Below are 24,666 nucleotides of genomic sequence, written 5' to 3' on the forward strand. Positions count from 1 at the left end.
AAGTAAATAAAATAAAAAAATAATAAAAATACAAAAAAAATAATAAAAACAAATAAAAATAAAATAATTAAATAAAAATAATTAAATAAAAAAATAAAATAAAAAATAATAAAAATACAAACAAATAATAAAAACAAATAAAAATAAAATGATTAAATAAAAATAATTAAATAAAAAAATAAAATAAAAAATAAGCTAAATAAATAAATCTTCTAAACTCTTAGAAATATTCAAAATTGAACATGTTCTTGTTGCTGTTCTTCTAAAAATTTGCACTGTGGCCTAAACAATCCAAAATGTGTTGTCCACAGATGAGGACACCAGGTCTCAGGAGGATATATCATTTATGCCGCGTTAATAACTCCTTAATTATGAACTGTACAAATGCAACAGCGATTTAAGTTTGTCCGTTAAAGTTTTTGTCTTGTCGTTTTAGTGACTCCAGTCTTATCTCCTCATTGTGGTACAGTTCACGTTTAAAGCAGCGTTGTCCTCTCGTCTTCAGCTCTTTGGTACAATATACTACTGTCAGTGGAAAACCTATTATTACTATAGAGAAAGGGGGGAGAGGGAGGAGAGAGGGACAAAGCTGGTGAGGAGAAAAGGAGAGGAGGAGACAGGGGAGAGAGAAAGAGAGAAAGAGAGTGAGGTGGGGGATGGGACGGTGCCTCCTGTTACTGTTGGCTCCATAGACTTTCCACTCAACACAGCGAAAGATACATGAGTCTTTTGTAAAAGGAAGAACAATGCCCCAGTGCATCCTCCTCTGCTCCTCTGACCCTCTGCACCTCTGACCCTCTGTTCCTCTGACCCTCTGCTCCTCTGCTCCTCTGACCCTCTGCTCCTCTGCTCCGTCTGCTCCTCTGACCCTCTGCTCCTCTGCTCCTCTGCTCCGTCTGCTCCTCTGACCCTCTGCTCCTCTGACCCTCTGACCCTCTGCTCCTCTGACCCTCTGCTCCTCTGACCCTCTGCTCCTCTGACCCTCTGACCCTCTGCTCCATCTGACCCTCTGCTCCTCTGCTCCTCTGACCCTCTGACCCTCTGCTCCTCTGACCCTCTGCTCCTCTGACCCTCTAACCCTCTGCTCCGTGTGACCCTCTGCTCCTGCTCTGCTCCTCTGGCTCTGCTCCTCTGGTTCTGCTCCTCTGGCTCTGCTCCTCTGGCTCTGCTCCTCTGGCTCTGCTCCTCTGGCTCTGCTCCTCTGGCTCTGCTCCTCTGGCCCTCTGGTTCTGCTCCTCTGGCCCTCTGGTTCTGCTCCTCTGGTTCTGCTCCTCTGACTCTGCTCCTCTGGCTCTGCTCCTCTGGCTCTGCTCCTCTGGCTCTGCTCCTCTGGCTCTGCTCCTCTGGCTCTGCTCCTCTGACTCTGCTCCTCTGGCCCTCTGGTTCTGCTCCTCTGGCCCTCTGGCTCCTGCTGACTCTGCTCCTCTGGTTCTGCTCCTCTGGTTCTGCTCCTCTGGTTCTGCTCCTCTGACTCTGCTCCTCTGACTCTGCTCCTCTGGTTCTGCTCCTCTGACTCTGCTCCTCTGGTTCTGCTCCTCTGGTTCTGCTCCTCTGACTCTGCTCCTCTGACTCTGCTCCTCTGACTCTGCTCCTCTGGCTCTGCTCCTCTGGTTCTGCTCCTCTGGTTCTGCTCCTCTGACTCTGCTCCTCTGACTCTGCTCCTCTGACTCTGCTCCTCTGACTCTGCTCCTCTGGTTCTGCTCCTCTGGTCAGTGATGGGTTGGTCTGCAGGAGGATGTGGGCTGTGATGTGGTCGGGGCTAAACTACTCAGTGGTTTTGGTTGTACTTCTGGCAGAGGAGCTCTCATCAATTTGTAGAAGATCATGAAAAAACATCTCCAAACAGCAAAGCCACAAATGTTGAACCAATATTTGGCTTAAATAATTTCATTTCAAACAGGATTTCTATCTTTTCCTCCTCAGATTCAGACCTGTGCCTGCTGCCTGTACATCTTATACTATACTTGAGTCTTGTGTCGTCATTGTCATTTTAAACCTGTACATTTCACTGTTCACTCAGACGCTGCAGCTTTAGTTTATTTCAGATAATAGTTCTAAACTTTAAACTTGAATTGTGTACGTTTTCCCCTCCGTTCAGACCCGTGCTTGTACATCCCACGATTCGCTCAGATGTTGGAGTTTGGGGAGAAGAATCACGAGGTTTCCATGACGGCACTGAGGCTGGTGCAGAGGATGAAGAGGGACTGGATGCACACGGGACGAAGGCCCTCAGGGCTCTGTGGAGCAGGTAACACCATGGAGCTGATGGTGCAGTAATGCTAACGGCATGCTAAAGCTGTGGTAAGGCTAATGCTGTGGTAAGGCTAATGTAGAGTAAGGCTAATGTAGAGTAAGGCTAATGCTGCGATAAGGCTAATGCTGCGATAAGGCTAATGTAGAGTAAGGCTAATGCTGCGATAAGGCTAATGTTGTGGTAAGGCTAATGCTGTGGTAAGGCTAAAGCTGTGGTAAGGCTAATGTAGAGTAAGGCTAATGTAGAGTAAGGCTAATGTAGAGTAAGGCTAATGTAGAGTAAGGCTAATGTAGAGTAAGGCTAATGCTGTGGTAAGGCTAATGCTGTGGTAAGGCTAATGTAGAGTAAGGCTAATGCTGCGATAAGGCTAATGTAGAGTAAGGCTAATGCTGCGATAAGGCTAATGTAGAGTAAGGCTAATGCTGCGATAAGGCTAATGTAGAGTAAGGCTAATGCTGTGGTAAGGCTAATGCTGTGGTAAGGCTAATGCTGTGGTAAGGCTAATGCTGTGGTAAGGCTAATGCTGTGGTAAGGCTAATGCTGTGGTAAGGCTAATGCTGCGATAAGGCTAATGTAGAGTAAGGCTAATGCTGCGATAAGGCTAATGTAGAGTAAGGCTAATGCTGCGATAAGGCTAATGTAGAGTAAGGCTAATGCTGCGATAAGGCTAATGTAGAGTAAGGCTAATGCTGCGGTAAGGCTAATGCTGCGGTAAAGCTAACATTGCAGTAACACTAATGCTACAGCAATGTGTGTGTTATGTCGTGTGTAACATCATGCTAACTTGACTTGACAAAACTACCTCCAAAACAATAAATAAACTTAAAAACTTAGAAGTCCATTTGTCACATTAAATACTGAGGTTATGACGGTGGAGATTTTCTAAACTCGCAGTAAAAAGTAAGTAAAAAAGTAAGGACTGGCAGGATATTAGTCTGTGTGTTGCATTCACAGCCAGATTAGACGAGCGTGGCTTATTTTATGTTGTGTTTTCTCCTGGTTTTCGCCTTTAGGAGCCCAGAGCCTGTACGTTTGAGCAGAGTGGAGTCAGCTGAGCCTAATGGCGCTTATGTAACTGTCCCTTTAAGACGCCTCATTACATAAGATTAACTTCATTAGGGCAGTAAGGAGCTGCAGTTTATACAATATTAATGTATGTTTTCAAGACCAAGCTCAACAGAAAATGGTGACTCAAATGTCTTTCCATTGTTGGACATTTGATAGTTTTAGATAATGGTTGATCATGTTACATAAATGAACAGATTGAAGTAACCTGAAGTGAGTATTATAAAGGTGCAGTATGTAACTTTCCTGGCACCGGCTTCTCGTCTCATGTTGTGGCATTAAACGGCACATATTATGCAAATTGTTCTAAAGTTGTTTCCTCATCACAAACAGACCTGAAGCTGTGTTGTGTTTCATTCGCACATGTTTAACACAACAAACCCTGCGTATTTAGGTTGAGTTCGTCTCTCGCTCTGTTCCACCTTGTGATGTCATCATGTGGTAATACAGGAAGTGCTTTTAGTCCACCGTGTTTTTAAACTCCACACACCTTCACTAGAATCATTTGGATATTTTAAGACTTGGAATTGCTGATCTCTGTTGAACTAAAGGTAAAAGAAGCTGAAAACTTCAACTTCATGACATCACAAGGTGGAACAGAGCATTTTGAGCTTTAGAGATGTAAATAGACTAATAATAAACAATATTAAAACATGACTTAAAGCTCACAAGAGTAAATTTTGCATATTGTAGGAACGTTACCAATCTTTCACTTATAATATTTGTCATTTTTATTTGAATAATTAAAATATTTAGCATTTGTTTTACATTTTCTTTGCAGCTCTCCTGGTGGCAGCTCGAATGTACGAATTCAGAAGAACCATCAAAGAAATCGTGGATGTGGTGAAAGTCTGTGAAACTACGCTCAGGAAAAGGTGAAGAGACATTAGAACAGCGACGTATTTAAGTAAAATTTGACAGGGACAAATTAGAAAGACATTAAACCCTGAGCCCGTCCGTCATCTCAGTCTCGGCCGCCTCCTCCTTCCCTGTTTTCACATATGTGCAGTTTGTAAGAAGCGCCTGTGTTTCTGTCGTTTTAGGCTGAATGAGTTCGAAGACACGCCCACCAGTCACATGACCATCGAGGAGTTCATGAAGCTGGACTTGGATCAGGAGTGTGACCCTCCGTGTTTCACCGCCGGGATCAGGAAGAAGAAATATCAGGGGGTGAGCGGCAATTTTATTTGCACGGATTAGAACAAACTTAAAGTGACGGTAGCTCATGCACTAAGGAGGCGCCGATGGAAGCTTTAAGATAACAACCAGTACCAACGCAGCGACTGATCCAAATGTGTTAAACCACTGTCATTTATCACAACTAACAGTGGTAACAGCTTTGTGTAAATAAAACTTCAAACACTATGAGACTTTCCGGGCCAACGACGACGTCACATTCCATCACCTGTAATGTCCAACCAGGATATTGACTGAACAAATATTCAGAGGCCGATCCACAGTCACATTTCCTCCATGTGAAGTGAATGAATAACAGTGTAACGTTTTTGAGGAGACAGTCAAACTTGTAAAGGAACTGTACCTGATTTCCGTTCAAAACACTCTCCTCTAAAACTCACCCTAAACTCAGACAAAACTAAGTTTATGCTTTTCACAACTTCTAAAACACTTGCTCCAAATCTCTCTCAAATTTGCACTTCTGAAAGTACTCCAGTTGAGTCGGTAGACAGATATAAGTATCTGGGTATATGGATCGACAGTTCACTCTTATTCTCGTTTCACATACAACAAATAACAAAGAAACTGAGACTGAAATTAGGATTTTTCTTTCGAATCCGGGCTATGTCTGAGTTTGGGAAAAAGGCTTTTCAGTTTTCTGCTCCTTGGGCCTGGAACCTGTTACAAAATGACTTGAAATTAAAAGAGCTGGTCTCCTTAGATTCTTTTAAACATATCTTAAATAATAGGGATGTAGAATCATTAGTGTGTAACTGTTTTAACTGAACCTGTTGAAGCATTTTGACCGATTTGTGTTTTTAAATTGTGTGTGTATGTTTGTTTGTTTTTTTGTACCTAAAACTGTGGCCTCTTGGCCTGGACGCTCTTGGAAAAGAGATTTTTAATCTCAATGAGTCTTTTCCTGGTTAAATAAAGGTTAAATAAATAAAAAATAAAATTTTACTTTTACTGTCTTTGAAAAGTGATTACACAACTCGTTCTTTGGAAATGTTTGTTCGTTGCTTTTCCTAACACATTCTGAGCATAATTACTCACTGTGATGAATTTAGCAGAACTTTTACGACTTTCAGAGGCCAGAGCGGAGTTTTGCTGTCACAACTAGCATGCTAACTGTGTTCTATTCTGATCCTGTAGCTGGCGATCGAATTGAAAAAGCAAATGGATGATGAGATTGAAGGTAAGAATTTAGTGTTTATAATTACATCATATTGTAATTCCAACTCTTAATACAGTTGCTTTTATTACATTTTTCATTTTGTTGTAGATGAGATCCATGAATTTGAGGATGAAATTGATGCCGAGCTCCAAAACAGTCGACCCAAGCTCAAAGGGATCTACGCTGCCTACACCAGGGAAGGTAACGCAGCATCGCAGTATTTATCTGACTGACATTTGACCTGATCCCGTCTCAGTCTAACACTACAGGGATACAGGAGGATGGGAGGGCATCTGACACTGCAGGGATATTTTCAGAATGATGGGATGTCGTCATAGATATTTGATCACTAATTATATCTTTTGAATGGGAAAGGGTCCTCTAAATGTTGTGTACAGTGTTACCTCGTTTATCGCGGGGGTTACGTTCTAAAAATAATCCGCAAAGTAGCTTTATTTTTTACAATTATTCTCTATGTTTTTGTCTGTAAAACCCCTCACCACACACTTTATACACTTTTCTCACACAGGCGTTAACATTTTCTCACATTTCTCTCTCGTTTAAACTCTCTCAAAGTTCAAACCTCCGTAGATTATATCCCGTTTCCTCGGTGATCGCATTAAATGTGTTCTTCTCGTGCCTCTGCTCCAGCGATATCGGAGAGGCGCCGCTCCGTGTAGAGAAACACTTAAGTCCCAAAGCGTTCCTGGAATTTGTCGGTGCAGAACGTTTCATCGACATTATGGGTTTTGTCGGGGAGAAACTTGCAAACATACAGCACTTCAGAGTCACACTGCGATCGAACGTTTATGTAAATCTGTACGGGAGACACGGCACGGAGGAGACTGATGGACAATGGTCTACGGTCCCTCAGCCAATCAGGACGCACGACACAATGGTCTACAGTCCAACAGCCAATCAGGACGCAGAACACAATGCGCGATCATACATTGTAAAAAAAAAAACCATGAAAAATCCGTGAAACAGCGAGGCCACGAAAGGTGAACCGCGATATGGCGAGGAACCACTGTATATAACAGGATGGATGATGGGAGGGCATCTGGCACAGCGATTGTAAATATACTATCAAATATCAAATACATTTGTCTGGCAGTGCCCGTGCAGGACTTGGAGGAGGCCATGTTTGTCGCGACCAAAGTGGATGAAGAGGAGGAAGACGAGCTGCAGGCCGTGGCTAAGCACTTTGGGAGGGAGCTGGATGAACTGACCATAGAGGCCCTGAGGAAGCTCGAGCAGCCCCTGGACAGCGCTCCGTGCGGGGAAGAGGAGGGAGCCCCGGAGAGGGTGGGGAACCAGGACCAGGAGGGCGTCCCCAAGAGAAACGCCCCGACGCTGGAGTACATCCTGGGGCCGATCCGCTCTACGGCTGCCCTGGGATTGAGCCAGTCCATCAGCCACTGCATCACGGAGCACAAGGACAAAGGTGAGAAGGAGGCGAGACGAGGAGAGGAATAATATAACACGACGAGTCTAGTTTTGACTAAATAAGAAAGAATGAAGCTGGGGTAATTCACAGTGCTTTACAGAATAAGAAAGACGTTAAAATCACACAAATCAAAACATAAATCATCACAAATAATCATCATCTTTTATTTTTTTTTAGCTTTCTACCATGTTATAACATTGTCCCCTCATCAAAAACATGCCTGAGGAGGTTTTACATATCATCCATGCATGTTTAAGTATTTTAGTAAATCTCTCCCGGGCCCTGTTGTAATCCTCTTTACCGTTAGCTGTAAGATTCTGTACGAGGCTCCGCCCACAAGTCTACATCACCCATGCTCCCACGTGATAATTCTCCATAAATATACAAAAAAAACGTGATGCAAAACTGTACACAGCAACTTGACAAACCTGATGTGATGTGCAGTAGTTTCATTTGTGGGACGCAGCTGATTGTGATGTGATAGTGCTCTGAAGGGGGAGCGACTCAGCACGGAGAGCAAAGAAAAAAGGGGGAGCGTCAGAAATTAAAGTGAAATGTTGTCTTGGGTGAATATAGCATTTTCAAAACAATAAAAGGACACATTGTGATCTAAATATGTTATGTGTTTGCAGTTGATACCCCATAGAAGTACAATACCCCTCTTTAATGCCCCATAGAAGTACAATACCCCTCTTTAATGCCCCATAGAAGTACAATACCCCTCTTTAATGCCCCATAGAAGTACAATACCCCTCTTTAATACCCCATAGAAGTAAAATACCCCTCTTTAATACCCCATAGAAGTAAAATACCCCTCTTTAATACCCCATAGAAGTACAATACCCCTCTTTAATGCCCCATAGAAGTACAATACCCCTCTTTAATGCCCCATAGAAGTACAATACCCCTCTTTAATGCCCCATAGAAGTAAAATACCCCTCTTTAATACCCCATAGAAGTACAATACCCCTCTTTAATACCCCATAGAAGTACAATACCCCTCTTTAATGCCCCATAGAAGTACAATACCCCTCTTTAATGCCCCATAGAAGTACAATACCCCTCTTTAATGCCCCGTAGAAGTAAAATACCCCTCTTTAATGCCCCGTAGAAGTAAAATACCTCCTCTTTAATGCCCCGTAGAAGTAAAATACCCCTCTTTAATGCCCCGTAGAAGTAAAATACCTCCTCTTTAATGCCCCGTAGAAGTAAAATACCCCTCTTTAATGCCCCGTAGAAGTAAAATACCCCTCTTTAATGCCCCGTAGAAGTAAAATACCCCTCTTTAATGCCCCGTAGATGTAAAATACCCCTCTTTAATGCCCCATAGAAGTAAAATACCCCTCTTTAATGCCCTGTAGAAGTAAAATACCCCTCTTTAATGCCCCATAGAAGTAAAATACCCCTCTTTAATGCCCCATAGAAGTAAAATACCTCCTCTTTAATGCCCCATAGACGTAAAATACCTCCTCTTTAATGCCCCATAGACATAAAATACCCCTCTTTAATGCCCCGTAGATGTAAAATACCCCTCTTTAATACCCCATAGAAGTAAAGTACCCCTCTTTAATGCCCCGTAGAAGTAAAATACCCCTCTTTAATACCCCGTAGAAGTAAAATACCCCTCTTTAATGCCCCATAGAAGTACAATACCCCTCTTTAATGCCCCATAGAAGTACAATACCCCTCTTTAATGCCCCCATAGACGTAAAATACCCCTCTTTAATACCCCATAGAAGTAAAGTACCCCTCTTTAATGCCCCGTAGAAGTAAAATACCCCTCTTTAATACCCCGTAGAAGTAAAATACCCCTCTTTAATGCCCCATAGAAGTACAATACCCCTCTTTAATGCCCCATAGAAGTACAATACCCCTCTTTAATGCCCCCATAGACGTAAAATACCCCTCTTTAATACCCCATAGAAGTAAAATACCCCTCTTTAATGCCCCGTAGAAGTAAAATACCCCTCTTTAATGCCCCGTAGAAGTAAAATACCCCTCTTTAATGCCCCGTAGAAGTAAAATACCTCCTCTTTAATGCCCCGTAGAAGTAAAATACCCCTCTTTAATGCCCCGTAGAAGTAAAATACCTCCTCTTTAATGCCCCGTAGACGTAAAATACCCCTCTTTAATGCCCCGTAGAAGTAAAATACCTCCTCTTTAATGCCCCGTAGAAGTAAAATACCCCTCTTTAATGCCCCGTAGAAGTAAAATACCCCTCTTTAATGCCCCGTAGAAGTAAAATACCCCTCTTTAATGCCCCGTAGAAGTAAAATACCCCTCTTTAATGCCCCATAGAAGTAAAATACCCCTCTTTAATGCCCCATAGAAGTAAAATACCCCTCTTTAATGCCCCATAGAAGTAAAATACCCCTCTTTAATGCCCCATAGAAGTAAAATACCTCCTCTTTAATGCCCCATAGACGTAAAATACCTCCTCTTTAATGCCCCATAGACATAAAATACCCCTCTTTAATGCCCCGTAGATGTAAAATACCCCTCTTTAATACCCCATAGAAGTAAAGTACCCCTCTTTAATGCCCCGTAGAAGTAAAATACCCCTCTTTAATACCCCGTAGAAGTAAAATACCCCTCTTTAATGCCCCATAGAAGTACAATACCCCTCTTTAATGCCCCATAGAAGTACAATACCCCTCTTTAATGCCCCCATAGACGTAAAATACCCCTCTTTAATACCCCATAGAAGTAAAGTACCCCTCTTTAATGCCCCGTAGAAGTAAAATACCCCTCTTTAATACCCCGTAGAAGTAAAATACCCCTCTTTAATGCCCCATAGAAGTACAATACCCCTCTTTAATGCCCCATAGAAGTACAATACCCCTCTTTAATGCCCCCATAGACGTAAAATACCCCTCTTTAATACCCCATAGAAGTAAAATACCCCTCTTTAATGCCCCGTAGAAGTAAAATACCCCTCTTTAATGCCCCGTAGAAGTAAAATACCCCTCTTTAATGCCCCGTAGAAGTAAAATACCCCTCTTTAATGCCCCATAGAAGTACAATACCCCTCTTTAATGCCCCATAGAAGTCAAATACCCCTCTTTAATGCCCCGTAGAAGTAAAATACCTCCTCTTTAATGCCCCGTAGAAGTAAAATACCTCCTCTTTAATGCCCCGTAGAAGTAAAATACCCCTCTTTAATGCCCCGTAGAAGTAAAATACCCCTCTTTAATGCCCCGTAGAAGTAAAATACCCCTCTTTAATGCCCCGTAGAAGTAAAATACCCCTCTTTAATGCCCCGTAGATGTAAAATACCCCTCTTTAATGCCCCATAGAAGTAAAATACCCCTCTTTAATGCCCCGTAGAAGTAAAATACCCCTCTTTAATGCCCCATAGAAGTAAAATACCCCTCTTTAATGCCCCATAGAAGTAAAATACCCCTCTTTAATGCCCCATAGAAGTAAAATACCCCTCTTTAATGCCCCATAGAAGTAAAGTACCTCCTCTTTAATGCCCCATAGACATAAAATACCCCTCTTTAATGCCCCGTAGATGTAAAATACCCCTCTTTAATACCCCTTAGACGTAAAATACTCAACAGCACTTATATTTCTCTGGATAACCTCTTTAATGTATGGGATGTGATGTCATATATTTTTTAGTATTACTTAATCTTTTTTATTTCTCATTACGTATCTTTCTTGACCTGTGGATGTGTGTGAGACGGTGACACACACGTGGAACCGTGGATGACTAAACTTAAAGTGAATTAAAGTAAAGATAATGTGTTTAAAAGCCTCTGATTCACAGCTGTGATTCACCGTCCTAATGGAGCGCGCTGTCGGCTTTAGTCTGTGTCGGACCCATGTGCGTCTCCTCAGGCTGCGCTTTTATCATCTCCTTGTAAATTTCATACGTGTTTGGTCACACTACGATGAGGTAAACGCAGAACAGGTTGAATGTACCATAGAATCATGAGAGAAATCTTTTTTTTTTTTCAATGTTTTTGTCCATTTTTTAGTGTTACTGCGTTCATAAAGCTGGCAGAGGAGGGTCCAGATTATATTTTTATTTATTTTATTTATTTATTTATTTAAAAAGGGGACAATGCACATTAATAAACATTACAAAAAAAAAAAAAAAAAAAAAATTAAGTAAGAGTACTGTAATATTACTCAAGTAGAAGTACAAACTAAAAAAAATTAGGTAAACTAAATCACATCTGAAGGAGCAAGACACACAAACGTTCAAATGATTTCAAATTAGCGACATAAATCTGTGCATGTTTTTACACATTTAAAGCCCCTTATTTTGAAAAGGTCACATGACGTCATTGCCCGAACGCCGCAGACTCCAGAAAAGGCATGTGGGAATTTATTTGAAGAGCGTTTGGGTCATTTCAGGCTCCAGGCGAGGCATTACAGGTGAAGTCTCATTTATAGTAGAAAATATTAGGCTTAATATTCCCAACACTATCACTATTTGTCCAAAATCCTTGCGGACCCCTTCCTCACAGTTGGTTTTAGGTTTTATTAGGGGCTTGAGGACATTTTTAAATATGAAAAAAACAAATCACACAGTTTTGTTACAGTAAGCCAATATCCTAGCTGGAAATATAAATATAAATAAAATATAATAAGACTATTTACTGTAGAAAGTCTCAGAATGTTTGAATTGTTTTATACTTGAGGGAGATATAACAGCTACATAAACACATTTGGATCAGTTTTGTCTTATTTTATTTTTGTTTATAGGAAATAAATGCAGTTTTCAGCCTCTGCACTGGCAGCAGTTGATATTAGTGCCCCCCCTCCCCTCTTTCTGCCCCCTGACCTAAATGTGCAGCGTAAAGTGCTTTAGTCGCAGTAAATCTTGCACCTGTTTGATAAATATTTGATCTTATTGTTGACTCAGACTCGTAAAATGTGTGTTACCTCTTTAAATATTAAAACTGTTCCACACTGATGACGCTGTTAATCCACTGACTAACTGCTGTTCAGAGTGCAGCGACACGGGACCACCTGCTCTGAGAGGAGGAGGAGGAGGAGGAGGGGAGGAGGGAGAGGGGAGGAGGGAGAGAGGAGGGGAGAGAGGAGGGAAGGAGCAAGAGGGGAGGAGACAGAGGAGTGAGAGAGGAGGAGGAGGGGAGAGGGGAGGGAAGGAGCGAGAGGGGAAGAGACAGAGGAGTGAAAGAGGAGGGGAGGAGTGAAAGAGGAGGGGAGGAGAGAGGGAGAGGGGAGGAGGGAGAGAGAGGGGAGGAGAGAGAGAGAAAGAGGAGAAGAGGGGAGAGAGGAGGGGAGGAGGAAGAGAGCGGAGGAGAGGAAGGAGACAGGAGGGGAGGAGAGGGGAGGAGGGAGAGAGAGAGGAGGAGAGGGGAGGAGAGAGAGGAAGGAGACAGGAGGGGAGGAGGGAGGAGGGAGAGGAGTGAGAGAGGAGGGGAGGAGAGGGGAGGAGGGAGAGAGGGAGGAGGGAGAGAGGAAGGAGACAGGAGGGGAGAGAGGAGGGAAGGAGCGAGAGGGGAGGAGACAGGAGTGAGAGAGGGAGAGGGGAGGAGGGAGAGAGAGAGGAGGAGAGGGGAGGAGAGAGAAAGAGGAGGAGAGGGGAGAGAGGAGGAGAGGAGGAAGAGAGGAGGAGATGAAGGCGACAGGAGGGGAGGAGGGAGAGTGGAAGGAGAGAGGGAGGAGAGGATGGGGAGAAGGGAGGGAAAGGCGGGGGAAGGAAAGGAGAGGGGAGGAGGGAGAGAGGAGGAAAAGATGAGGAAGGAGGAAGAGAGGAAAGGAGAGGGGAGAAGTGGGAAAGAGGAGGAGAGGGGAGGAGCAGGGGCTAGATCTGGACTTAACTGGGGACTAAACCATGGACTAAACCAGGGCTAATACAAGAAATAAACCACAAAAAAAAAATGGAACTGAACCAGGGACACCAGGCCGGGGACACCAGGCCGGGGACACCAGGCCGGGGGCAGCTGCAGAGGCCCAGTGTACAGCCAGGGACAGAGTGTAGACATATGGAAGAATGGACCAGGATCAGACAGGGGGCAGACAGTGATGACAGACCCCAAACCAGAGGAAAAAAACTGGGGGAAAAAAAAGGAAATCCATCCACAGAGTCTACTGCAGGGCTGTGAGAGCTCCACAGGCCCATTTTACTGGGTGATCATTATCTGGTTATTACATTGTGCTCAGGAAATAAGGGACAAAACCATGACCATATTTGAAGTCTTTACAGTAAAACAAATAAGAAACAACAGTAGAGTAAAACAAATAAAACAAATAGGCTAATAATAAAGAAAATACTAATTCAGCCTCAGCTTTGACGCATCCTTCTGTGTCTTTGTTGTTACGGGGTGAGCTGAGCCTGGACGAGGGGGAGATTAGTCGTTTGTTCAACTTTTATAGTGGCAGGTGCAGTGCATTCTCACACAGAACAGATGGATGACTCTCTCCATTCGTCTGTGATGACAAAACTCGCAAGTCTACTCTCTCTCCTCTCTCTATCTCTGCTTCTTTTCCTCTGCCCATCCTCTGTTTTGACCAAAACCAAACCAGGCTTATATTAAACCAAGACTAGATCAGGACCCAGATAAAGTCCACACAGGAGGACTAAACTGAGACTAAAACAGGTCCATCAGGAGTTGATTAGCCGGACTCGTCTCCAGGTCTGGTCAGGATCCTGGTCAGGATCCTGGTCAGGATCCTGGTCAGGCCTGTGTAGCTGGAGGAGCTGGATGTTTTTGGTTAAAGTGGGAAGCTGGTCTGGTTCAACAATCAGAAGTCATTTCCGATCAGCGGCGTGAGATCAGATTATGTTTGGCGTTGAGGCTTCCTTCCTTCTGCTCTGTAAGGTCGATTTAAAACTGGTTTGAGCCGCAGAGGAGACAGACTGAGCGAAGGAGAGGGGAGGGAGAGAAGAGAGGAGAGGGGAGAGGAGAGGAGGGAGAGAGAGAAAGAGAAAGCGAGAGAAGGGGAGGAGAGAGAGAGAGAAGGGGAGGTGAGGAGTGGAGGAAGAGGGAGGGGAACGAGAGGAAAGAGGAGAGGTGGGAGAGAAGTGGAGGGGAGAGAGGAGGGAGAGAGAAGGGCAGGGGAGGAGTGGTGGAAGAGGGAGAGAGAAGGGGAGGAGAGGAAAAGAGGGCCAGAGGAGAGGTAGAGGTGAGAGAGAGAGAAAGGGAGAGGAGAGAGAGGAGGGGAGGAGTGGAGTGGAGTGGAGGGAGAGGGAGGTTAGAGAAAAGAGGAGAGAAAAAGAGATCCAGAGAGGAGAGGAGGGAGAGAGGGCGGGAGACAGAAGGTGTCTGATATTTTACAGGTGTTAAGAGAGAGGAGGAGTGCGAGAAAGGGAGAGAGAAACAGATGGTAGAAAAAAGAGAGACAAAAGGAAGAGTGAGTCAGAGGGAAGTTGGGGAAGACTTGAGTAATGTTGCATATTTGTGTCTCTTTAGCAACTATTTATTTATTTTTTTTTTTTTGGCCTAATTCTAACTTGCTTGGTTTTAATTGCTTTGTCCGGTGACTCTGTGCAGGACGTCCGTGGTTGGGGGTTAGATTCTCAGGGGCGGGTGGTGAATGGGTCAGGCTGAGTGGAGTAATGTCCAATTGGATTTTTGTATTTTTTTTTCTGCCAACTTGGGAGGGCATCTGACACACAGGGAGGGCATCTGACACACAGGGAGGGCATCTGACACATAAGGTCCAGTCTCTGCTGTGGGGGGCAGTTGGAGCAGGTGTCTGTGTGGTCTGCAACAGCTCAGTGTGTGGCAGGTGTCTGTAAAACCCTCCTCCTCCCTCCTGTCTGTCTCTCCCTCCCTCCTTCCCGTCCCCCCGCTCTCTTTCTCCCCCTCTTCTCTTTTCCCTCTCACTCCCTCTGTTTCAATCCCTCTCTCTTTCTCTCCTCCCCCTCCCTTGTTGTCGCTCCCTTTAGCTCCTTCTGCGTCTCTCTCTGTCTCTCACTCTGCTCCTCCATCTTTCCCGCCCTCCTCTTTCTCTCTCTCTCTGTCTCTCTGTCTCTCTACGCTCCTGGAGGTCAGAGGTCAAAGGTGATGGGGGTGTAATGGTGTCTCTCTCGTCTGCTTTTCCTCAACAATCAGCTTTTCTCGGGGACAGAATGGAGACAGGTCTAAATCAGGACTCGCTCTCAGCATTATAGAAAAAGTTGTAATTGTAATTCCATTTTTTTATTTTAAACGTCATCAAAACCATCCCAGGATTAAGAATCGGACATAGCGGTGCGGTCTTAAGCCCCCCGACCAGCATATTTCCGATTCAGATCTCAAAAATGTACTACTGTTGCCGTGTCCTTGGGCAAAACACTCGCGTCGCCTTCTTCAGTCACAGCAAAATGAAAAACTGAACATTGCGGTCAGTGTTGTTTTCATCAGTGTCCGTCAACTTTTTTTTTCTCAAAATGCTTCAGTTCTCGTTGCGCCCTTGTCTTTTTCGTCCGTCCCGTTGTCCCTCCCGTCTCCCGTCCCACTCCTCTTGTTATTCCCTCGTTTAAACCTTTTTCTTTTTGTCTTTCCGACCTGGTTTTGCTCTGTTTCTCCTCTCTGAAGATTCACCTTTTGTAAATGAGTCTTTGTGGTGGGACGGTGTAAAGTTTCGGAGGAAAAAGCAGCTGGTAATGGGGCGGGAACTGAACTGCCTGTGATCAGATGAAGATTGTTTTGTTTCAGGGAGAGGGTAAATGTTTTAGTCTTCGTTTACTCTTACACTTTGTCTTAAATGAGGTCATGTATTTGATGAGGTAATCGTTATGGTTTATCGCGTGTATTTCACAAAATCGAATGTAAAAATAGTGTGTTAGTTTTGGTTTTCAAAGACAGACCAGACGAAATGTATGCAGAGGTCTGTGGAAATCCCCCTTTTTAAATGCACACACTGTAATCCACTGTCTCAGATTTAAACAGCTGTAATCTGACACCTCTTCCAGGATTACAGAGGAGATAATCCAGTCCTGGACTTTCCCTCAAATTTTGACTTTTCTAATGAATTAAACCCTAATTATTATCTACCAGGGTCTGAATCGGGGACTATAGACCGGGGACTATAGACCGGGGACTATAGACCGGGGACTATAGACTGGGGACTATAGACCGGGGACTATAGACCGGGGACTATAGACCGGGGACTATAGACCGGGGACTATAGACCAGGACTGCAGCTTCCTCCTCAAGGCATTTGCTGTATAAGAATCATTGAGTTTTCAGGTCAAAGATGAGCTGATAAGCCGCTGTGTTTTGGAGATCCTTCCGTTGTTGTATTGATTTTGTGAAACGTGAAATCGGCTCTTGCCAAAACACCTCGGGCTAAAAAGGAAAGAAAAAAAAATAGATTCGCAATTTTAAACCATTCACAAGGAAATCCTGCCCGAATTCAATGAGAAAGTTGTAATCTGCTCATTTAAATTCAGTGAAAAATCGATTGAGGCTTGGACAAAGAGAATCATTTGGTTGAGTCCTGGCTGAGTCCTGGCTGAGTCCTGGCTGAGTCCTGGCTGAGTCCTGGCTGAGTCCTGGCTGAGTCCTGGCTGGGTCCTGGCTGAGTCCTGGCTGGGTCCTGGCTGGGTCCTGGCTGAGTCCTGGCTGGGTCCTGGCTGAGTCCTGGCTGAGTCCTGGCTGAGTCCTGGCTGGGTCCTGGTTGGGTCCTGGCTGAGTCCTGGCTGAGTCCTGGCTGAGTCCTGGCTGAGTCCTGGCTGAGTCCTGGCTGAGTCCTGGCTGGGTCCTGGTTGGGTCCTGGCTGAGTCCTGGCTGGGTCCTGGCTGAGTCCTGGCTGAGTCCTGGCTGAGTCCTGGCCTGGTCCTGGCCTGGTCCTGGCCTGGTCCTGGCCTGGTCCTGGCCTGGTCCTGGCCTGGTCCTGGCCTGGTCCTGGCCTGGTCCTGGCTGGGTCCTGGCTGGGTCCTGGCTGGGTCCTGGCTGGGTCCTGGCTGGGTCCTGGCTGGGTCCTGGCTGGGTCCTGGCTGGGTCCTGGCTGGGTCCTGGCTGGGTCCTGGCCTGGTCCCGGCTGAGTCCCGGCTTGGTCCCGGCTGGGTCCCGGCTTGGTCCTGGCTGAGTCCTGGCTGAGTCCTGGCTGGGTCCTGGCTGAGTCCTGGCTGAGTCCTGGCTGAGTCCTGGCTGGGTCCTGGCTGGGTCCTGGCTGAGTCCTGGCTGAGTCCTGGCTGAGTCCTGGCTGAGTCCTGGCCTGGTCCTGGCCTGGTCCTGGCCTGGTCCTGGCTTGGTCCTGGCTGAGTCCTGGCTGAGTCCTGGCTGAGTCCTGGCTGAGTCCTGGCTGAGTCCTGGCTGAGTCCTGGCTGAGTCCTGGCTGAGTCCTGGCTGAGTCCTGGCTGGGTTCTGGCTGGGTCCTGGCTGAGTCCTGGCTGAGTCCTGGCTTGGTCTTATTATTCTTTTGTTAAAATTGTATCAAAGGGAAAAAAAGCTTCTGTAGTTTGTGTATTTCCACAGGGCCAGGTATTAATGAGATTAAAACATGTGTATATAAAATGTGGTGTAAACCTCATAAGTCGCGTCCCTGTGTGATCAGTTGTTTATATTTGCTCAGACTATTGTCTCGGCTCAGTCTGAGGACATCCTCTCAGCTGTAATCTCACTCACAGCTCATGCTCCCTGTTTCATGTTTGTTTATTCCTGTTCACTTCCTGTTTGGACTTTCAGAGTAAAGGGGTTTATCGTGTTTGTTGAATTTAGTTTTATTTTGTTTTCACAGACGCAGAGACTGACGGAGGAGAGCTGGACCTCAGCGGCATCGATGACGAGGAAATAGAACTGGTATGAACCCGTGCATTTTTGGGAATCTGTTGATGACAAGGATCGAGGGTTTTTTTTTCAGTCCATCATGTGTCAAAATCAGCCTGGAAATGTCTTTTTGAGGTTGAAGAATCACATAAAAAGTGACTAGAACAGAAAAATGCAGAAATATCACTTCATTCTCTTCATTATTTATGTGATGGCAACAAGTCTGAGTTTGTTTTAACCTCATTTAAAGTCAGTGTCAGATATATTATTATTTTTAAAAGCAGCATGTTTTATATATTTCCCTTTTGTAACCAACACTCCTCAGAACCGATTTTAAGGCGATAGTCAGTTTAAAAAAAAATCCCAAACAGGAACTTGTGTTGTCATCATTAAACAAAATATAAATATAATGAAATAAAAATATAAAAATAAGAGCATGCATTAAAATAAGGTGAAAATCCATTTAGATGACAGTTAGATTTTATTTTTCCAGGACAAACCAGTGGATTGTCATTCCATTTCCTGTTGATGTGTCCATGGGCAGCACACTTGATAATAAAATAATATGATAAGTAAAACATGTATATTCATTTTGTCAGTATTGCTCAACCAGTCTGTATTTTATATATTTTAGGGGGTGGTCTGTTTATCCATTAACCTGTTTATTCATTTTTTTCCCCAGTATCTCCTGAATGACAGAGAGATCCAGATTAAAACCGCTCTGTGGATGGCAGAAAACTCAGACTACCTCAAAGAGCAGAGAGGTTTGTGTAATTTCATATTCAAGTTTCATATATTGTGTTTCATTGTAAGTATTTTTTTATTTTTTATTTTTTCAGAAAAAGAAGCCAAAATCGCCAAAGAGAAAGAGCTTGGCATTTACAAAGAGAGAAAGGTAATGACAAACTACAAACAACTGAACCAGGACTGAATGAAACAGGGTTAGACCAGGACTAGACCAGGACTAGACCAGGGCTAGACCAGGACTAGACCAGGACTAGACCAGGACTAGACCAGGACTAGACCAGGACTAGACCAGAACTAGACCAGGATTAGGCCAGGGTTAGACCAGGGCTAGACCAGGGCTAGACCAGGACTAGACCAGGACTAGACCAGGACTAGACCAGGACTAGACCAGGACTAGGCCAGGACTAGACCAGGACTAGGCCAGGACTAGACCAGGACTAGACCAGGACTACACCAGAACTAGACCAGGACTAGACCAGAACTAGACCAGGACTAGACCAGGACTAGACCAGGACTAGACCAGGACTAGACCAGGACTAGACCAGGATTAGACCAGGGCTAGACCAGGACTAGACCAGGACTAGACCAGGGCTAGACCAGGGCTAGACCAGGACTAGACCAGGACTAGACCAGGGCTAGACCAGGACTAGACCAGGACTAGACCAGGGCTAGACCAGGGCTAGACCAGAACTAGACCAGAACTAGACCAGGGCTAGACCAGGGCTAGACCAGGGCTAGACCAGGACTAGACCAGGACTAGACCAGGACTAGGCCAGGACTAGACCAGGACTAGACCAGGACTACACCAGAACTAGACCAGGACTACACCAGAACTAGACCAGGACTAGACCAGAACTAGACCAGGACTAGACCAGGACTAGACCAGGACTAGACCAGGACTAGACCAGGACTAGACCAGGATTAGACCAGGGCTAGACCAGGACTAGACCAGGACTAGACCAGGGCTAGACCAGGGCTAGACCAGGACTAGACCAGGACTAGACCAGGGCTAGACCAGGACTAGACCAGGACTAGACCAGGGCTAGACCAGGGCTAGACCAGAACTAGACCAGAACTAGACCAGGGCTAGACCAGGGCTAGACCAGGGCTAGACCAGGACTAGACCAGGGCTAGACCAGGACTAGACCAGGACTAGACCAGGACTAGACCAGGACTAGACCAGGACTAGACCAGGACTAGACCAGGGCTAGACCAGGACTAGACCAGAACTAGATCAGGACTAGACCAGGGCTAGACCAGAACTAGACCAGGACTAGACCAGAACTAGACCAGGGCTAGACCAGGACTAGACCTAAAACTGAAGACCTAAAACTGAAAACCTAAAGCCCCAGAACTAAACCAGGTCCAGCACTAAACATGGACTATGCCAGGATTAAACCAGACTTTACAACTTTCCCCTTCAGATTTTCATGGAAACTCCCTATAACCTTTCTAGTTTGTCCTATGCACATTTAAACTTATACTTTGTGCTAAATTAGCCATAGAAACGCATTCATCACCCACTGTAGCATGAAACGTGATTAACCCTGTGCATATGAGAAAGAGGAGAGGGAGTTTTAAAATGAAGGTGAAGAAATGACCTTAATCTCTCGCTCTAATGGAGACTAAAACCAGTCATGCAAATGTGGAAACGCAGATAGTAAGACCCACACTCACACATCTGATCAGAAATGTAAAGGTCCTACATTACACAAAATGGACTCTTCTGAGCTTTAAGTCATGTTAGGATGTTGCTACCTCCTTAAAAACAACTTTCAGTGCAATAAACACAACCAAAATAAGCAAAAACATTATTATTGTAGTCGTTTCCATTCTGTATATGGCCTAAAACAGAACAATTAATGTAAAGTGTTTTGTTTAGTTTTTTTATCTGGCTGTTTTTGTTTCCTCATTTAGATTTTATCATTCAAAAAGTGCGATTAAACCAGGTCACATTCTGAAACAAAACTGAGGATTTGGCTGTTGTTTTCTGTCAGTCGTTAAATCGTAACACTAAAATTTGATCTCGCGACATCCCCTATTTCTCTTGTCTCTTCAGCGTCGCGCTCCCGGCAGCAGGAAGAGAGACTCCATAACCGCAAACTCCACCGGCGAGGCCATCGGGAAAATGTTGGAAGCGAAAAAGATCTCGTCTAAAATAAACTACGACGTTTTGAAAGATCTGAACGTGAAACCGGGATCGAGTCCGGCCACGGTGCAGGAGGAGCCCCAGAAAACACCCAAACTCACCCCGAGGGCCAAGAGAGCAGCTAGCCAACCGCTAACCCTCAGCACGCCGCTAAGCACTCTGGGAAAGAGGTACGGGTATGGCTATTAGATTTGCGATATGTTTAGAAAGTAAGATTGTGTTCAGAGGGCAGAGGGGACACAGGGAGGGCATGTTTTAATGTACGATTTTACTTCACAAAGCAAATTTTAATCATGTCCAGTAGCATTGTTTTTTGTTTTTTTTTATGTACTAAAGTAAAATTAGTTTCATCCCAGTACATATATATCACATAAGCAGCTCTGAAGGTTAAAATGAGACCACTGTGGTTCACTGTTAGCATGCTAGTCGTCGTTGTTGTGGCATCTGAAAGTGGTGAAAAGCTCTTGAAAGCTCATCGTGGTGAATAATTAGGGTGCTCTGAATGTAAAAGGTAAGCGAGGAGTAACTTTGGACATGTGCAAACAGTTTAAAATGAACCGGACAAGACGTTGAACTTTGTAATTAAACACATTGGGGACAAAATGGCACTTGTATTGTATTTTTATAATATCGTAAATAATATCAGACCTGGACGACTGAGACATCGTAAATAATAATTTATCTGTGAAACATCCTGTTATTTAAATCTACCCAATTTGTCCCAAGTGCCGAGTCCCTTTTTGCCACATTATGAATACTGATAACTCTTGTATTGACTATTTTTAAATCATAAGTATTGATTAGTATTTAGACGCAGCTTTAATGATGCGTACGACCCCCGTGTTCCGCTGTGGGACGTGTGCACACTGACCCCTCGCTGACACAATGATGGATGGCATCTTCAGCGGCTTCCCTTTTAGCCGTTTTGTAATCTGAAACTTTATTGATCCACGTTTAACGCTCCCAAAACAGAGGTCAGAGGTTAAACTCCGGGGTCGACACCGGAGCAGACGGAGACGTGTTCTGCTCAACGGTACAACTGCACTGACAGCTTTGATCTGAGGGGAGAAGACGGGAGCAAAGGGAATATGTGGGACAGAGGAGGGATAGAGGAGGGATAGAGGAGGGATAGAGGAGGGGCAGAGGAGGGGCAGAGGAGCGACAGAGAATATATGGTGCAGAGGAGGTGCAGAGGAGGTGCAGAGGAGGGACAGAGGAGGGACAGAGGAGGGACAGAGGAGGGACAGAGGAGGGGCAGAGAATATATGGTGCAGAGGAGGTGCAGAGGAGGGGCAGAGGAGGGTGAGGAGGTGCAGAGGAGGGACAGAGGAGGTGCAGAGGAGCGGCAGAGGAGCGACAGAGGAGGGGCAGAGGAGGGGCAGAGGAGCGGCAGAGGAGCGGCAGAGGAGCGGCAGAGGAGCGACAGGAGGGGCAGAGGAGGGGCAGAGGAGCGACAGAGAATATATGGTGCAGAGGAGGGGCAAAGGAGGGGCAGAGGAGGGGCAAAGGAGGGACAGTGGAGCGGCAGAGGAGGGACAGAGGAGGGGCAAAGAATATATGGTACAGAGGAGGGACAGAGGAGCGGCAGAGGAGCGGCAGAGGAGCGGCAGAGGAGCGGCAGAGGAGCGGCAGAGGAGGGGCAGAGGAGCGGCAGAGGAGCGACAGAGGAGGGACAGAGGAGGGACAGAGGAGGGACAGAGGAGGGACAGAGGGGCGACAGAGGGGCGACAGAGGGGCGACAGAGGGGCGACAGAGGGGCGACAGAGGGGCGACAGAGGAGCGACAGAGGAGCGACAGAGGAGAATCTCCCCCGTGAGTTCAGATGGGCGTGATTGACAGGTGGATTAGCCAATCAGGGAAACACATGGACTGAAAAAAGAAAGGAAAAAATAGGACACAGAAGATTAAAAAATATCACCAATTTCTGCAGAATCAATGAGAGAAGCATTAAATTCTGTTCATCTGAGGGGAGAGAAATTTCATTTAGTTCAAAACAATGGGTGACCAATCCTGGACCATTTCACATGCGTCACTGACATAAACAAATCTGATTGGATGGCTGTGCTTGTTTCTGTCTCGAGGTGCGATGGAGGGAGCGGGGACCAGACTGATATCCCACTGGATAAAAATACCGAGCGAGAACAGTCTGGATTAGCCAGGCTAGAGGGGGGCAGTGAATACACGGAGCAGAGGATGTTTTTAGCCCCATTTTAACCGCTCTACTTCACAAATGGCTTTTTTTCTTTATGAATGAAACATCTCCTGTTTTTAAGAATGGACTTTTTACCTGAGAAACGTGTCCAGCTTTTTGTGAATGAATCTTTGATAAACTTTCAATCTTACATTCCTGCGTTCTACTTTTGAATGACAGCATGTTTTATTTAATACAGAAATATGTTGTTTTGTCCAGAGAGATCAGGAATCTAACCCACAGCCTCCTTACTGAGAGGAGGAGACAGAATAACCTCTCAGGGCCTGATGGTGATTGGTTGATGGAGTGGTTTGGTGGAGTTGCCGTGGTTACACAATGCTCCAGTGTTGTAGTTTGAACAAGGCACAAAGCTCGTGTTTGTGAGAGCACAGTTTAAATGATCCAGCAGAGAGTTTAGGGAGTCAAAGAGCTCATTCTGAACCAGCGGAGCAGAGAGAGGAGAGAGGAGAGGGGGTAGAGGGGAGAGGAGAGGGGGTAGAGGAGAGAGGAGAGGGGGTAGAGAAGAGAGGAGGTAGAGGAGAGGGGGTAGAGGAGAGAGGAGAGGGGGTAGAGGAGAGAGGAGAGGGGGTAGAGAAGAGAGGGGGTAGAGGAGAGAGGGGGTAGAGGAGAGAGGAGAGGGGGTAGAGGGGAGAGGAGAGGGGGTAGAGGAGAGAGGAGAGGGGGTAGAGGAGAGAGGAGAGGGGGTAGAGGAGAGAGGAGAGGGGGTAGAGAAGAGAGGGGGTAGAGGAGAGAGGGGGTAGAGGAGAGAGGAGAGGGGGTAGAGGAGAGAGGAGGGGGGGTAGAGAAGAGAGGAGGTAGAGGAGAGAGGAGAGGGGGTAGAGGAGAGAGGAGAGGGGGTAGAGGGGAGAGGAGAGGGGGTAGAGGAGAGGGGGTAGAGGAGAGAGGAGAGGGGGTAGAGGAGAGAGGAGAGGGGGTAGAGGAGAGAGGAGGGGGGGTAGAGAAGAGAGGAGGTAGAGGAGAGAGGAGAGGGGGTAGAGGAGAGAGGAGAGGGGGTAGAGGAGAGAGGAGAGGGGGTAGAGGAGAGAGGAGAGGGGGTAGAGGAGAGGGGGTAGAGGAGAGGGGGTAGAGGAGAGGGGGGAGAGGAGAGGGGGTAGAGGGGAGAGGAGAGGGGGTAGAGGAGAGAGGAGAGGGGGTAGAGGAGAGAGGAGAGGGGGTAGAGGAGAGAGGAGAGGGGGTAGAGGAGAGAGGAGAGGGAGGAGAGGAGAGGGGGTAGAGGAGAGGGGGTAGAGGAGAGGGGGTAGAGGAGAGGGGGTAGAGGGGAGAGGAGAGAGGAGAGGGGGTAGAGAAGAGAGGAGAGGGGGTAGAGGGGAGAGGAGAGAGGAGAGGGGGTAGAGGGGAGAGGAGAGGGGGGAGAGGAGAGAGGAGAGGGGGTAGAGGGGAGGGGAGGTAGAGGAGAGGGGGGAGAGGAGAGAGGAGAGGGGGTAGAGGGGAGAGGATACGGGGGAGAGGAGAGAGGAGAGGGGGTAGAGGGGAGGGGAGGTAGAGGAGAGGGGGGAGAGGAGAGAGGAGAGGGGGTAGAGGGGAGAGGAGAGGGGGGAGAGGAGAGAGGAGAGGGGGTAGAGGGGAGAGGAGGTAGAGGAGAGAGGAGAGGGGGTAGAGGAGAGAGGAGAGGGGGTAGAGGAGAGAGGAAAGGGGGAGAGGAGAGAGGAGAGGGGGTAGAGGGGAGGGGAGAGGGGGTAGAGGAGAGAGGAGAGGGAGTAGAGGAGAGAGGAGAGGGGGGTAGAGGAGAGAGGAGAGGGGGTAGAGGAGAGAAGAGAGGG

General features: G+C 46.1%; 1 protein-coding gene across 1 annotated transcript in view; it reads left to right on the plus strand.

Moving 5' to 3' along the window:
- The window catches only part of LOC117390147 (transcription factor IIIB 90 kDa subunit-like), a 70,788-nt gene that overhangs the window by 22,045 nt on the left and 24,077 nt on the right, over positions 1–24,666 (plus strand). The window contains exons 4-13 of the mRNA XM_055230896.1: positions 2,099–2,248; positions 4,101–4,194; positions 4,363–4,489; positions 5,651–5,693; positions 5,781–5,873; positions 6,787–7,116; positions 17,770–17,831; positions 18,481–18,562; positions 18,638–18,693; positions 20,605–20,864. Of these exons, the coding sequence (XP_055086871.1) occupies positions 2,099–2,248; positions 4,101–4,194; positions 4,363–4,489; positions 5,651–5,693; positions 5,781–5,873; positions 6,787–7,116; positions 17,770–17,831; positions 18,481–18,562; positions 18,638–18,693; positions 20,605–20,864 (1,297 nt within the window). The remainder of the gene's footprint in view (positions 1–2,098; positions 2,249–4,100; positions 4,195–4,362; positions 4,490–5,650; positions 5,694–5,780; positions 5,874–6,786; positions 7,117–17,769; positions 17,832–18,480; positions 18,563–18,637; positions 18,694–20,604; positions 20,865–24,666) is intronic.

Source organism: Periophthalmus magnuspinnatus, chromosome 22 (genome assembly GCF_009829125.3).
Source record: "Periophthalmus magnuspinnatus isolate fPerMag1 chromosome 22, fPerMag1.2.pri, whole genome shotgun sequence".
NCBI classification, from domain to species: Eukaryota; Metazoa; Chordata; class Actinopteri; order Gobiiformes; family Gobiidae; genus Periophthalmus; species Periophthalmus magnuspinnatus.